Source organism: Homarus americanus, unplaced genomic scaffold (assembly GCF_018991925.1).
Source record: "Homarus americanus isolate GMGI-L3 unplaced genomic scaffold, GMGI_Hamer_2.0 scaffold31032, whole genome shotgun sequence".
In the NCBI taxonomy this organism is placed as follows: Eukaryota; Metazoa; Arthropoda; class Malacostraca; order Decapoda; family Nephropidae; genus Homarus; species Homarus americanus.
Genome location: NW_024729696.1, coordinates 398,661 through 414,065, shown reverse-complemented (window position 1 = coordinate 414,065; position 15,405 = coordinate 398,661). Strand labels below are relative to the sequence as shown.

The 15,405-nt window shown below is 35.2% G+C and overlaps 1 protein-coding gene across 4 annotated transcripts in view; it reads right to left on the bottom strand.

Moving 5' to 3' along the window:
• Positions 1–3,902: 3,902 nt before the first annotated feature.
• LOC121866797 (peptidyl-prolyl cis-trans isomerase D-like) overlaps positions 3,903–15,405 on the bottom strand; it is a 36,062-nt gene continuing 24,559 nt past the window's right edge. For all 4 annotated transcript variants that reach the window (XM_042366532.1, XM_042366531.1, XM_042366534.1 and 1 more), the window contains 5 exons: positions 14,946–15,241; positions 12,755–12,883; positions 9,882–10,000; positions 9,504–9,654; positions 3,903–4,261 (listed from right to left, as the gene is read on the bottom strand). In XM_042366532.1, the coding sequence (XP_042222466.1) occupies positions 4,043–4,261; positions 9,504–9,654; positions 9,882–10,000; positions 12,755–12,883; positions 14,946–15,241 (914 nt within the window). In that variant the 3' untranslated portion in view covers positions 3,903–4,042. The remainder of the gene's footprint in view (positions 4,262–9,503; positions 9,655–9,881; positions 10,001–12,754; positions 12,884–14,945; positions 15,242–15,405) is intronic.

Sequence of the window (15,405 nt, the reverse complement as noted above, 5' to 3'; positions counted from 1 at the left end):
TAGATATTTCCTATTTCTATGATGCAAATTTCCGTTTCTATGATATCTACTTCAGAAAATTAGGTAATATTTCCCCAGCGATAATCTACTTCCCCAAAAGTCGATAATTCATTTATCGAAAAGTAGATAATCGCTACTTTTCGGGAAAGTAGATAACCAACTTTCCGGAAAGTAGATATTTCCCATTTTCTGTGATACAAATTTTCGTTTTTTATGATAGTCTACTTTTAAAATTTAGGTAATATTTCCTTAGTGTCGTAGAAAAATCTACTTCCCCAAAAAGCGATAATTTATCGTGTAGATAATTCATTTCGGGAAAGTAGATAACCAATTTTCTTGAAAGTAGATATTTATTATGATACAAATTTCCTGTTTTATAATTCACTTTCGAAAATTAGGTAATATTTCCCCAAAAGCTTCATACAATTCATCAAAAAGTCGATAATCTACTTTCTCGAAAGTTGATAATTCACTTTCGAAAGATAACCAACTTTCCCGGAAAGTAGATATTTCGCCTTTGGCGATGCAAATTTCCGTTTTCTATGATAATCTACTTCAGAAAATTAGTAATATTTCAAAAGCGATAATCTTCCCAAAGTCGATAATCTACTTTCGGTAGATAATTCACTTTTTCAAAAGCAGATAACCAAATTTTCCTATGAAAGTAGATATTTCCCAATTTCTATGATACAAATTCTCCCGTTTCTATGATAACTACTTTGCAAAATTTGCAATATTTCAAAATAGTAACACTTCCCGAAAGTCGATAATCTACTTTATCAAAAGTAGATAATCTACTTTCAGGAAAAACAAACCAACTTTCCCGGAAAGTAGATATTTCCCATTTTCAGATACAAATTTCCCGTTTTCATGATAATCTACTTCGAAAAATTAGGCAAAATTTCCAAAGTCGAAAAATCTACTTAAAAGTCGATAATCTACTTTACCGAAGTAGATACCTACTTTTCGAGAAAATAAATCAACCCGGAAAAAGTAGATATTTCCCATTTTCTATACAAATTTCGTTTCTATGATAATCTACTTTGCAAAATTGCAATATTTCAAAAAGTCAGAAAAAATCTACTTCCCGAAAAGCGATACCTACTTTTAAAAAGTAAATATCTACTTTTCGGGAAAATAGACAACCAACTTTCCCGGAAAGTAGATATTCCATCTTTCAGATACAAATTTCCCGTTTTATGATAATCTACTTCGGAAAATTAGGTAATATTTAAACCCGAAAATCAATCTCGAAAAGTCGATACCTACTTACAAATCTACGAAAAGTAGATAACCAACTTCCCGGAAAGTAGATATCCCACAAAAAAAACCAACCCAAAACAAACCCACAACAAACCCCCAAAAAAAACCAACTTTCCCAGAAAGTAGATATTTCCCATTTCTATGATACAATTTCCCGTTTCCTATAGATAATCTACTTTCGGAAAATTAGAATATTTCAAAAGTCGATAATCTACTTCCCAAAAAAGTCGATAATCTACTTTAGTAGATAATCTACTCTTTCGAAAGTAGATAAATCAACTTTCCGGAGAAGATATTTCCATTTTCTGTGATACAAATTTCGTTTCCTATGATAATCTATCGGAATTAGGGCAATATTTCAAAAGTCGATAATCTACTTTCCAAAAGTCGATAATCTACGAAAGTAGATAATCTACTTTTCGGGAAAGATAAATCAACTTTCCCAGAAAGTAGATATTTCCATTTATATGATAAATTTCCGTTGATAAGTAGATAACCAACTTTCCCGGAAAGTAGATATTTCCCATTTTCTGTGATACAAATTTCGTTTTCTATGATAATCTACTTTCGAAAATAAGTAATATTTCCCAAAAGTCGATAATTCATTTCAAAAAGTCGATAATCTATTTTCGAAAAGTAGATAATCTACTTTTTCAGGAAAGTAGATAAACCAACTTCCGAAAGTAGAATATTTCCCATTTCTATGATGCAAATTTCCTGTTTTCTATGATAATCTACTTTGGAAAATTAGGTAATATTTCAAAAGTCGAAAATTCATTTACGAAAAGTCGATAATCTACTTTATCGAAAAGTATAATCTACTTTTCGGAAAGTAGATAACCAACTTTCCCGGAAAGGATATTTCCCATTTTCTATGATACAAATTCCCGTTTTATGATAATCTACTTCGAAAATTAGGTACTGTTTTGACAAGTAGATAAACAACTTACCCAGAAAGTAGATATTTCTCATTTTCTGTGATACAAATTTCCCGTTTTCTATGATAATCTGCTTCTGAAAATTAGGTAATATGTCTCAAAAAGTCGATAATCTACTTTCCCTTAAAGTAGATAATCTACTTTTCGGGAAGTAGATAACCAACTTTCCCGGAAAATAGATCATTTCCCATTTTCTATGATACAAATTTCCCGTTTTCTATAAGTAGATAACCAGAAGATGGTAGGGTTTTGCCCCAGAATACGGTAGGATTCCGCCCCCAGAATAAAATAGGATAGGATTCTGCCCCAGGAGACGGTAGAAGACTGTCCCCAAAGACTGAAGTCTGTCCCCAAAGATGGTAAGATTCTGCCCCAGAATACTTTTGCAAAGCTAATTACTAGCCACTTAAGGGTTTTCGAGGTCATTTCTTGGTGCTTGTGTATTATTCTGGATGTAGCTCGAGGGTTAATTTGCAAGTTCATTCTAAACATGTCCTTTACTGTAAAATTTTAAAACCATTATATAGGCAATATTTGAGCTTGTGGGCATTTTCACCATTATTTTATGGCTATTTTCCATGCTGAAACAAGTGAAATTTCCTATGAAAACTAATGTCTGAAAAAGCAAAAAGAGTGTACGATAAATGGCATGGAAGTCAAAATGGAATAAATAACATAAAATGTGCTTTTGATGAAAAGAGAAATTAACCACAGCAGCTCATGATCTGGTTATTGTCGGGTAGCTAAATATTAGATCTACGGAACTTAAACCATAAAAAAATGGCATCAATAAACTGCCAATACAATCTCCCACCCAATTATGCATCTGATAATAAACATCAGAATCCCCAGTTCACAAAAGTGGATTGCCTTACTGAAGTTTATACTTAAACCAAATTTCCATGACACTATCATTTACTTCCTCTATGCTGAGAAAGACAGGTAACAGGGAACAATACTAAGCATGATTCCCCATGGAAACACTAAGCTGGACAGTGAGCTTCGTGCGATATCTATGTACCTTTACTGGTCTCCATTATAATAAGCTAACATTAACAAAGATGCAGAAAGGAATATGCATTACACTCTCTCACTAGTTTACTTTGATATACAGTACAACCACTAAAAAACACTAATTGGTCATTATAACATCTGAATTGGAATGTAAAGGTCAACACGAGAACTCATTGTTGATACCCATGGGTAAATTGGAGAAATACCTGTATTGCCATTGGATATTACTGTCAATTTTTAAGTCTGAATACTGTAAACTTCAGTAACCGGCTAAGTATTCAGTGGTTATGACATCATGCAGCGTTTTACCTTACTGTATGACTGATGGAGATACATCTGCCTCGGGAATGTAACGAGCAACAAAATTCTCCTCACGATTACTCAAAACATGTACTGTATAACCTCACATCCAACAAAAGATGTAATTACTCACAACTCCTTTTTATTTAATCAAATGTCCAAACTATGGGTATTTATGTTTTTAAACCGTAGTAAATATCTTTGAAAGACATATCAAAAATAAGTTTCTGGTACAGTACCATAAATACTGTATATAGTCTTGTAGCATTAATGTGCACATTTAACTGATATGATAAAAGACATTATAAAGTCATAGTTAAAACAATACTATTCACATGGTACTGAGGAACATAGTTTTACATATATGGTGCAAGGATACAGTAAAAATAATTTTGCATGGCTTTTTATTACAGCTTGTATGACAATACTGGTACAAAACACAACACACTTTTATTCACAAATACGTTAAAACATTAATTAAGTACCTGAAAAACAACACATTAATTTTGTTCTGATACGCTTTGGATTCACTGGAAAAGCTTAGCATATATTTTCTTCTCTTTCTCCCTTTGTGCCTTGATCTTTTTTACGACCGTGTCCAATTCCTTTAATATACCTTTATCGTTTGGCTCAAGTTCTCTCGCTTTCTCGAGGTCAGCTTTAGCAGCATCTGTGTCGTTGCTCAAATTGTATGCCTGACCACGACGGAAGTACGCTTTTGGGTTCGTATTGTCCAATTCGAGCGCCTGATGAAGAAGAAATTGAACATGAGAGGCAGTATAGAACCTCAGAGCAGGTAGGTGACCTTTTTTCAATACCTAATGGTGCGTCTTCCCTTGACCATTTTAGCCTGAATGAACCAAATGAGCAGACAATGCATAAACGAACCAAACGATCAGACAACGCATGAACAAACCGAAAGAGCAGTTCGAGTACAAGCTCTCTGTATTCTGCATGTTCAACGGTGCTCGTCTTATTCCCACCGTTTTCCTTAGTTGAATGATGGATCTCACAGTGGAAGCAGGTGCATTCTTCATTATTTACTCCTTAGCCAAAAGGAAGAAGAAATCTAAAAGAGTGTGGTTAAGGGGACTATTTACTGGATGGAAATAATATGTCCCTGTTGACTGAAATGGATCATGGCCATTTAAAAAACTTTTCTCGAATGACACCAGAGGACTTTGTAGGACCAAGAATTATAAAGAAGGATACAAAGTACTTCATACAAAGGAGAGTTAGTTACAAGACTAGCGAGGTTATCCTAAAACTATATCTTGCGCTTGTGAGACCTCACTTGGATTACACAGTTCAGTTCTGGTCACCGTACTACGGAATGGACATAGAATCCTTAGAAAGAATTCAGAGGAGAATGACAAGACTAATCCTGGGCATTAGGAAACTTGAGTACAGAGACAGGTTAACCCTTAAGCCCTGGGTTAGGGTGCCGCTGATAATACCCCCACCATGGGGATAAATCCAGAAATATCAACTTTTCCAAAAATAATTTTTAACCTTTTTAAATGATAAAACAATAAAAAATTAGTAAGAAAAACTATATATTGACACTCTAGAAACTTCCCTGGTTGTGCAGAGGGAGGGAGGAGGGGGGGGGGGGATATGGAGACAGCGTTGGTTGACAGCTGTAGTCCTTAAGTACTTTGCAGCCATTTTTAGCTTGCCTCTGTGTCTGAGGTGGCCAAATGCATATATTTACTGATCTTAATAATTATTTACTATAAATAATTCATTTAGAATATTTTATTTGCATTATTTTTCATAAAAAGTAGTTGGCAACACTCACCTGTCGGTCACCAGTCTGTCTGGCTGTCTTTGTGTTTGGTAGAGCAAGTAATTCATAAAATAATAATTCCAGAAATAAATACAGTTATAACATAATCATAGCATTATTTTACAGTAATACTACACTACAACTACACTACTTTTAGCAATATTACTTTGATATAACATGATAAAATAGACAAACAATGAAAATGAAACAAACAAAAGTAGGTAATTATGTTCAGGAAGCTTCCCTGTGGCCGAGGGTGTGGTGTGACAGGCAAATAGTCACACTGGAACCTGATAACCCACGCTGGGCAGTTAAAAAGTGGCGGGAATAGGCGGACGTTCTAGAACGCCACCCGAGGAGTGCTGGTCGGACGTTCTGGAACGTCACCTGGGGCCTAAGGGTTAAAGCATCTTAATCTGCACTTCCTTGAGAGACGTAGAGTGAGGGGCGACATGATCAAGGTATATAAATGGAAGTCAGGGCTAAACAAATGTATGTATAACAAAGGTACTCAAACTATCCAGCCAGGAACAAACTTGTAACAATGGTTTTAAATTAGACAAATTTAGATTTAGGCATGAGATACGTAAACATTGGTTTGGAAATAGGCCAAAAGCCATACCGGTCAAACATTGTTTGGCTGTAACTACACTTTCTAGCCACAGGGGACTCCTATACCAGCCTGCAGTATTTATTCAAAATATCCAAGCAATGCATAAGTGTGATAATCGCAGAAACATGCAACGCTTTGATTGAGGCCCTGAAGGATATATATAAAGGTAATACAAAAACATTACTTTTGTAATAATAAGGACCTTATTAGCATATTAATACAATAGAACATCACTGTATCTCCAGGAGAGGTCACACTTTAAGCCGAATTAGCACTAAATCCAAGTGTTGTTTCAACGGAACAATTTAGTTTGGTACTTGAGAGAAACACAAAATACTAAAAGGACTTTGAGTCTACCCACATGCAACTCGGCCCATCTCCTAGAATAAACAAAACATTGTTTTTTGTAGTATTATATTAAAACCAACACTCATAAATCAACACAGCTAAAATTAAGTGATGCGAAATGGTCTGTTTACTGTAGTATTTATATCGACTTTCTACTGGATGTTGGTATACGTAAATACTACACGTGTTTGTAAAGTTGCGGGCTACCCTAATAATGTGTGTAGGAAATAAAGTAATAAACGATAATAATCTAAGGGAAACATTTATTCAATGTTATATGTTACGAATGTTGGGGATTCCACAGCTCAGGATACTTCTCATATTCAACCGGTAAAGTGAAAAATTTCTCCCTGTCCCACTTCATAACACACCGAATAGCTGGAACAGCGTGAACACCCGTCCTGACTGCGCACCAATGAGCAACTGAATCTTTTTCAGCCCACACTATCTACCGACAAGCGACGGAAAATGTCTGACGCGCTCAGTTCGGCTCAGAGACACGTCCTTACTAGCCGAATTCTGCTCGTTTGGTTCGTTCGGGCTAAAATGCTCAAGTGAAGACGCACCCTAAGATGACCTTGTTTGGAGAAAATAATGGATGTATGAGGTGTAACTATAAAGTAATGAGACATTGTTTAGCAAACATACCTGATTTTAAACATTCAAATGAGTGTCATTCCCTTCAAAATAAACACCTTGGGAGATTATATTGTACAGTACTGTACCTTTACTCCAATGATGCTGCCATTGCTCAAAATATTTTGGGAACTGCTTATCCTCAATGATGGCAAATCTTTTTCCTGTGACGGGAGATTTTATTGTTGGAAACTGCCAAAAGTCAATTGGAGCCAAGTCTGGCAAATAAGCCGGATAGTAAGGTGGGTGAACAAGCTGGGTAATAAGGTGAGTGATTAAGCTGGGTAATAAGTTGGGTGATCAAGCTCGGTAATAAGGTGGGTGATTAAGCTAAGCTGGGTAATACCATTTGTGGTCAAAAGCTGTGTTGCATTAAGCTTATTGTAAACATTATCATCATTATGGTGAAGAAACATTAACCTCAGTTCATTCCTGATATGTTATATAGAATACCTTACATGCTTCAGAATTCCTACATGATATGCCTGTTTGAATGTTTTTTTCTTTTGTGGGATGAATTCTGCCATCATTGAGGATAGTCAAGAGTGTAACACAAGCTCTGTGGGCAAATCTGATAGAGAAATTACCCAATGATTTGAGCAATGGCAGCATTGTTGGAATAGTACTACAGCCTCCCAAGGTATAATTTCAGGTAGGTATTTTTCCTAAAAAGGGCAATAATCATGTGGATGGACAGTATAAGTTCAGGTATGTTTGCTATAAAATTAGTCTCATTATTTTAGAGTCAACTCATAAATTCATGGTAACAGCTCTGTGTAAAGAAAATCAATGTAAGGCCTAATTAATAGACATGTAAATTTTGCCACTTTTGCCGTCTTCCCCTTTCTCTTCTACACCACCTCTGAATCATACATGGTCATTACCAATCTTTCACTTCTTATTCTCTCATGCCACCTTTATAAACTTCTTTGCTCTTAGCCATAAGCCCCTTTCACAAGTTCCTTTTATAAGAGCTCAAAAAGTAATGTAAAGAATACTTTGCAAAGCAAAAATAAAATAATTTTAAAATCTAAATTCATGGAATATTTTCCAAATCTATTGGAATTTTGTTTTTACCCCACTGATGAATATAATTTCAAGTACTGTAATCTGCTAATTTCAAGTACTCAATAAACTAATTTTGTAAATGCTGCATAGGCCTACTAGTTCTTTTGGAGAGAATGATTTGCTAGTCAAAATACAATATGATTAGTATTTGTTACTACACTGTATTACATAATACAATAGCATTCTAAGCCTTGCTTATACTGTACAGTATATGTATTATGTTGTCTTGGCATCTTCCCGAGGTTCACATCACCTCTCACTGCAAAATTTTACACAATATATGCAATGAAAATTAATTTGGTTTCTTTTTTCAAAGAACTGTTAAGACTGGCCTTTGTGATCTTGAAAGAGGTCAAGATCACCAACCTATGACTAAACCCTCTCCATGTGTGTAAAGTATAGTGAAATTTTGAATGCATAAGCTTGTTCTACTCTTCAGTTATACTGAATGCATGTACATCATAGCTCTATTTCTAAGCTTTAACCTTATAATGCAAGAAAAGGTCACCAATTAATGAGTATCGTGCAGTGGTCCCACGATTAACGAACACAATTGGTTCCACAGAGTTGGTTGTTAACCGAAAATTTTGTTAACTGAATCTATTATTCCAATGAGATATTGGGTAATTGGTTCCAACTCACAGAAAAAGTATACATACAAAGTACTGTACACCGGTAATAGAATTAACAAAACATTAAATATACTGTAAACTAAATACAGTACTGTACAATAGTAAATAAAAACAAAAGAATACTATAATTTAAATTACTTTCAGGTGTGCATGTCGTATTCCCGACAGCTTTGTTTACATATCAAACAGCTGATTGTAGAGGCAGTCGATGATGACATGCCATATTCTTTACAGAGTGCATTGGTTCTAATGCCTTCTTCATGTTTCATAATAATTTCAGCACTGTTTATTGTCAATATGTTAACTAAATTTCAGAATGACCAATAATTTTAATGTAAAAATATACAAAAATATTCAAGAGACCAACAAACTCGCTGTTCACTCCACTGTAAACAAAGTTAAACTGAGAAGCATTGATGGGTGATTCGATCAGCTGAAGGGCACACAAAAACTGTTTCCTGTACTGTATATATTATCAATATGTCAACTAAATTTGAGAATGACCAATAATTTTAATAAAAAAAATGCAAAAACATTCAAGAGCACAACTTTCTTGATATTTACTCCACTGGTAACAAATGTAAACATAGAACCAATTACTGTATTGGCGGACTAGCCAATCAGCTGATGCCCACAATAAAGCGTGTTTCTCGTAAGGCTGTCGTTAATCAAAATTTTGTTCGTTATTGGAACTGAAAATCCTTATGGGAGCTAATTCGTTAACCGAAATTTCGTTAATTGAACCATTCGTTAATTGAGGGACCACTGTACATGTATAGGGAGAAAAATTCTATGACCTGATTGACCCTAAAGTTTCCATTTAAAAAACTCATTTCTAATTCTCACAGCCTGCCACTGTAGAACACCTAAAGTAAAAAGTATAAAAAAAGAGCTTAACTTACTTTACTACAGTCTGAGATAGCTTTATCGAACCAGCCCAGCTTGGACGAACACAGTGCATGGTTTAGAAGGCATGACACAGCCAAGCTGTCTAAGGTGTTGGCATCAGCATCAGAGAAGTCGGAGCGCTTTGACGTGTTATATTCCTTTATACTACGGATAGAAATAAAATTATAACATATGTACTTAATTATGTACACGTGGTAAATTAGGATATTGGAAAAAAAATATCTCCATACTACCATTACTATATTCTGTTTATCCACGTCACACTCATTACAAGTACACAACAATATAGAGAAAGTTGTTATACGATTCTGTTTATATTAACCCTTCATCATAAATTGTCCTTAATTAGCAGAACTTCTAAAGCCACTTACTAGTTGACATATGACAGACTCTTTTGGTATTTCTTGATGGCAGTATTATACTCCTGCTTTTTGAAGAAAGTATTTCCTGCATCTTTTATATTATTCACCACTTTGGCTAGTTCATCCATCTGGAATTGAAATTTCATACTTCATGAACAGACAAGTACTAAAAACAAACTTACTCTATGATTCAATGTGACTATCATATTCAGTGTTCTAGTAAGGTGTCCTGTCAGCTGTTCCCACCTTGCGGGTTGGTGTTATGAAGGGCATCCAGCTGTAAAACTTTACTTCAACATGCCTGATGGCAACTGGGTCACCAGAATGGCACCCAGAGCTGCTGCATTTTCTAGGCTGGTACACTGGGTTTGAAGTGTGTGTGTGTGTGTGTGTGGGGGGGCAGGTGGGAGTCCTAGTCTTGTCTTGCCCAAAAGCTGCCAACAGGTAATCACTGCTAACCAATTCAAGGGTGGAAATTGGCCATAAAATGCTCATGATGATAGTCACTACAGAAAGGCCAAACATGGTCACTGACCATTCATTTGTAATCACATCTTCCTTGTAATGGCACTCCTTTCAAGTTTTACAACAAATTATGGATATTACTCTATATACCAACTTTTGGTATGCCAAATTTCTCAAACTAAATAGACAAATTAGGGACCACTTTTCTATATACAAAAGCAGTTTTCATGTTGATGAAATCCCTGCCAGGTACAAAGTATAAAACCACATAGAACATTGAGTAAGGTACACACCCTAATTTTTTAACCTCCAGAAAATTTCATTTGAACATTAATTACTTTTTTCAAGAAAATTCCAACAGCTATCAAGATATTTAACTATAAATCCATATGAGTACACCTTAGTTAATGAACGTTTGGGTTATGATACTTTGATATTATGAGCAGGCCTTCCACAACCTGACTGGATGTATATGAATGCGACCTCAGATTTACAAACAATATTTACTCTCAATATTAAGAAAATAAGGATCAATGAAGCAGAAAAGGAAAAGAAAATATTTATGTGAATGTCAGTATCATACAGTATATTCACGATTACCATTATAAAACAAAACATATATGTTCCACACCCCAGTGCTTGGTGGACTGGCAAGTGTGTAGAAACAAAACAGCTGACCCCAGAAGGTTAGCAAGAGCTGCAGCAATGAGTCTAATTATCACAAACTATTAAGTATTGAACATTAATTTTTATAAGCCTTTCACTGTAGCTGGCTTATCCAGCACCCACCCTGTATGGCAAAATTTTGGGTATTCAGGGGCGGAAAATTTCTTATTTTAAATTTGGTGAATATGAAAATGTTGAACTCATCTCAAAACACCCTTCCTTAGTTACTATGCAGCATAAGAATCACCATTTTAGTAGCAGGGCAGCACTGCTAGACACACGATTATACTACAGTACTGAGTTTTTCAGTTTTAATTTAACCTTTCTTGCTTAAAGTACATAAGTACAATAAAATACAAGTTTTATCACTACTGTACTTCACCTCTGTTATCTATTATCTCTCGTCACCGACATTCGTACAATACAGGTACTCCCTGACTTACGACGGGGTTAGGGACCAAAATCCAGGTAGTAAGTCAAAATGGTCGTAAGTCGGAAATGCTTAATAACACATAAAAAATAAAAAATGGGGGGTCTCTTTTTCTTCTCAGCACCATAAAACACTCACTTTTAAGCTTGCCAACCATTTTAAAGTGAATTACAGATGAAAATTTTGTCTGTGTACTGACTGGGACTCGAAAATACATAATTTGACCACATTTTGGTACGACTGAGGCAGGTCGAAGTGAGGGTGGACGCAAGTCGAGTAGGTCGTAAGTCGGGGAGTACCTGTACGTACCATCTCCGTGAGCAGTAGAAAGCACATGAACCACACACTAGTCACATCTCTTAATTTATAAGGTGTTGTCACTGTTATAACACTTGCTCACCACATGTGATGCTTGGTAGCTTTGGCATTGCTTTTCTATTTGTTTTGGCAGTTCCATATATACTAGTATTACTATCAAGCAGATAATGAAAAACTTTGGGCTAGTATACCAGTTATCCACAGAGAGTATGTTACCTTTCTGCAGTTGTTTATCACAACAGAGCCAGAAATGCCAAGTTAAGTCTCCAGCATGATGGTCAGTTTCCTTTTCTGTAGGTACATTATACGTAATCCATAATATATCCATTGTCACAATCACAAAACAAAAAAGTTTAACTTGAAAACCATGGCATTATGATGGCATATATTGCCTAAAATCTAGTCATCTACTCCACAACATTACTTTCATTAATGCACAAGTCTTATGAGGGTCTAAGAGAGTGGACATATATGCAGCATCCACAGTTGGGCTTTATTAGGCATGGAGAGCATAACTTTTATGTCTCGCAGTTCAGGGAGTGATAAGGAGGGAAGTGATCCCCTAACCTTTGTTGTGTGTGATTATAATGAACTTGCACATGGAAAAAAAAAATCCACCAGATGAAATGTATGGTAAATAAAGAATTTTTTTTTCCATATTCTGTTAAGTCTGGATACTGTGCCTGTATTATTTCATAAAAAAATAATATTATTTTAAAAAATAGAAAACTTTTTTTGCATACATATCTCACCCAATTTTTCCATGTTCGCAGTTCAAGGGTTAAGAAATCAACACTAATTGCATTGCAGTCAAAAGAGCAGCTCCTTAAACTTATACAGAATAAATTTCATCCATCTAAGAAACAACATTTCAAGCTTTCTTATCTTCTTAAAGAAAAAAATGATTACTGTTCCAGATATTTAAAATACCTGTACTGTAATAAATTCTATCAATATCACTGGTGTGAGGTAGTAGTCTAATAATTACAGCAAATATACTTACAGTGGCTTCTTCAAAATTAACATCTGAATCATCTGGGAATTGGGGGTACGTGTCCACTGTACCATCATCATCCACAATACCAAACGAATCACCAGATTTGAGCTCCCCACAGTCATATATTTCACATCTCTGAAAGTACATATATTGCCAGAGGTCAAAAGGTAAATATTGAAAGAGAAAGAAAATGAGGTGCTCAAGATGCCTATGGATACTCAAACATTTCCACTGATATTTTTATATACAGTAGATATATTTTCTATAAATATACTACACTATTATAATAACAGTAAAATATCAGCAACTGTAGCACATATTTGCAGAATTTTTTAAAATGCCCAAAACAATGGCTCCCAACTGGGATTCCCCAGAACAAGGTTCTGCAAAATTCAATAATAGTCATGATGATAACACACATAATAGCTTAGTAACAGTTTATAATTCATGAATGGCACTTTTTTAAGTTTTGCTTTACCATAAAAATAATTAAGATAGTTTCTTTACTTAATGTAATATACTGTATTTGTCATTACATGTGGCTTACAGGGTTCCTTGACCAAGAAGAGGTTGGGAACCACTGGCCCAGAGTATGACTCTTAGACTAAGAGTAAGGTTGAGAATCCTTTATCTGAAATTTCCAAAACCGAAAAACATTGCAAACCAAAGAAAATTTTAGAAGGCATAGGTAATGTTGGTCAACCAGTTGACATGAGCCGAGCTGAACACGCCCGACCATTGAGGTTTGCCTGGGAAACTCTATTGTTTGTCAAATATGTTTATAGCCAGATATACTTGCCTTATTCTGATATTTGTGTTTTATTTTGTGCTTTCAACCTGTTATTTTATTGTGAAGATCTCAAAATGCAGCAGATACCTCTATGGGCAATGGTGTGAGAGACAGAGAGAAGAACCATTCAGAGCAAATAAAATGGATATGCATTCACATACAGTATTAATTTTTTCGGTCAAAAGAAGTAATAAAAATACTTATAAATGGAGATATACTGTACAATTGTAAACACATTAAATCTGGACATTTACTGGCTGTTTATATTAAATTTTATATAATGACCATACCTGATAACTTATATATGAGCACCATTAAAGAGTACAGTACAGTACAGTAATCCCTGCTTACTCACATACTTCATATTCGTGCCTTTGACAATTTGTGGAAGGCAATAAATATTAATGTGAAATATCTTTTAACAGACGAATTGTCCGCTCATGCGGTTATCTACTTTATTGAGGGCAGGGGGAACTGTCGGTGCATTTCCATCAGCTGATCTACTGTTGTCTTTTGATATATATTTATCATTCCTTTAAAAACTATTTTCATGAAACATACAGCATTAAAAATATTGAATACTTTTCTAAGAAATGAAACATTAGACATATTTAATGTCTAATTAAATATCCTATCATTCTGTATTTGTAAACAACTGTTGTGCTGCTATAACTGCCGTTATAAATTGGCTCCACTTGATATCCTTGTACAGGGCTTGCTGCACTGTATAGGGACTAAGATACAATTTTACTAGGTTAGACATTTAGTTGCAGGCTGTATATCTCATTATGCAGTTAAAATGCTTTAAAAAGAAAAAATGCACTGGTTGACCTACCACGCACTCAGTCGAGTCCAGGCCGAATATGTTGAAATATCAAAAACAGAAAAATTATGGAATCTGTAACACATTCAGCCCCAAGGATTTCAGACACAGGATTCTCAACCTGTATTTGTGTTTAAAATTAATTGTGACTCAGTAAAGATGACACAAGGTTAACATGTTGACAGAAGAGGTCATCACAAAGAATCAGGTGCATGAGGATATGGAGGTATCCAGGTGGGCAGTGTCCCCCAAATCAAGGCATCCCCCGGGATAGGCCATGTTCCACATGACTACCTGATGAAAACATAACGCAAACCAGTAGACTTGACTGTTATTTATCCTTATTTTCAATATTCTACATTTTCCAATTCTTTTGGGTTGAATCTAAATAAACCTTGTAGCAGTGGCAAGAAATGATTAAACAGATCAGACTAATAATGTTAAAAATCAGAATATTTCATAATTTTCCAGTTTTCCCACCCCAAAAATACACAAGCCATATAGTCTGGTACTGTATAGTGAGGTTCCATTTACATTAGTTTACCGTGTTATGGAATCCTGGAATAAATACATGGTATACGTACCTCAACTGGCTTATCGCCATCTGTTTTCACCTTTCCCAAGACGTTCGTTACTCCCAAACCCTTGACTACTCGTCCAAATACCACATGTTTCCCATCTAGATGAGGAGTGTCCGACAGGGTAATAAAAAATTGGGATCCATTTGTGTTTGGTCCAGCATTAGCCATAGAGAGAACACCGGCTGAAGTGTGTTTATGTTCCAAGTTCTCATCTTCAAATTTGTCCCCATAGATACTCTCCCCACCAGTGCCATTGTGGTCAGTAAAGTCGCCTCCCTGTATCATAAAGTTTTCGATAACTGAAAAAAGATATAATATTAGTGTTCTATCTATTGTAGTTAAATTAGTAAATAATATCCTTCAGTCCTAATACATCTTTCAAGAATGTAATTTTTCTACTGAGTCAATTAAATTCCTTTACTGGAACAGGTTAGTTGGACCCACTAAAGGATCATATGATGAT